General features: G+C 57.5%; 1 protein-coding gene across 1 annotated transcript in view; it reads left to right on the forward strand.

Moving 5' to 3' along the window:
- Window positions 1-337: 337 nt before the first annotated feature.
- MED30 (mediator complex subunit 30) overlaps window positions 338-400 on the forward strand; it is a gene marked incomplete at its 3' end in the record, with an annotated part of 1,355 nt that continues 1,292 nt past the window's right edge. The window contains exon 1 of the mRNA XM_008944153.1: window positions 338-390. Coding sequence (XP_008942401.1) covers window positions 338-390 — 53 coding nt within the window. The remainder of the gene's footprint in view (window positions 391-400) is intronic.

Raw genomic sequence — 400 nt, forward strand, 5'->3', positions numbered from 1 at the left:
GATTTTAACTGGTCAGAGCTGGGCAGAGACCCTTTCCTGTCCCATTGTGACAGATTCGGGCCAGAACCCTCCTGGTGGCGGCTCTGAGCGGAGCACTCGCGGTTCCGCTGCCCAGCAACGCTGTAGTGGATGAAGGAGCGGTGTCCGAAGGGTCCTGCTCTGAGCCGTCTTCTGTCAGTTAAAACTTTTGTCTTACGTAGGACCGCGCATTGGGAACAGGAATGGTGCAGCCACCGCACAGAACTTCATGAAGATAGACTCAAACAAGAAGAAGTTAATCGTTTTGTCTTAACTTCTTTGTGCAGCTGGGCCCAGTGGGACTGGTCAACAGCAAGAGATGTCGACCCCGCCCCTCGCAGGGGCCGGCATGCCGCCCGGGGCTTTCTCCGGGGCGCCGGGT

This window comes from Merops nubicus, unplaced genomic scaffold (assembly GCF_000691845.1).
Source record: "Merops nubicus isolate BGI_N331 unplaced genomic scaffold, ASM69184v1 scaffold51137, whole genome shotgun sequence".
NCBI lineage: Eukaryota > Metazoa > Chordata > Aves > Coraciiformes > Meropidae > Merops > Merops nubicus.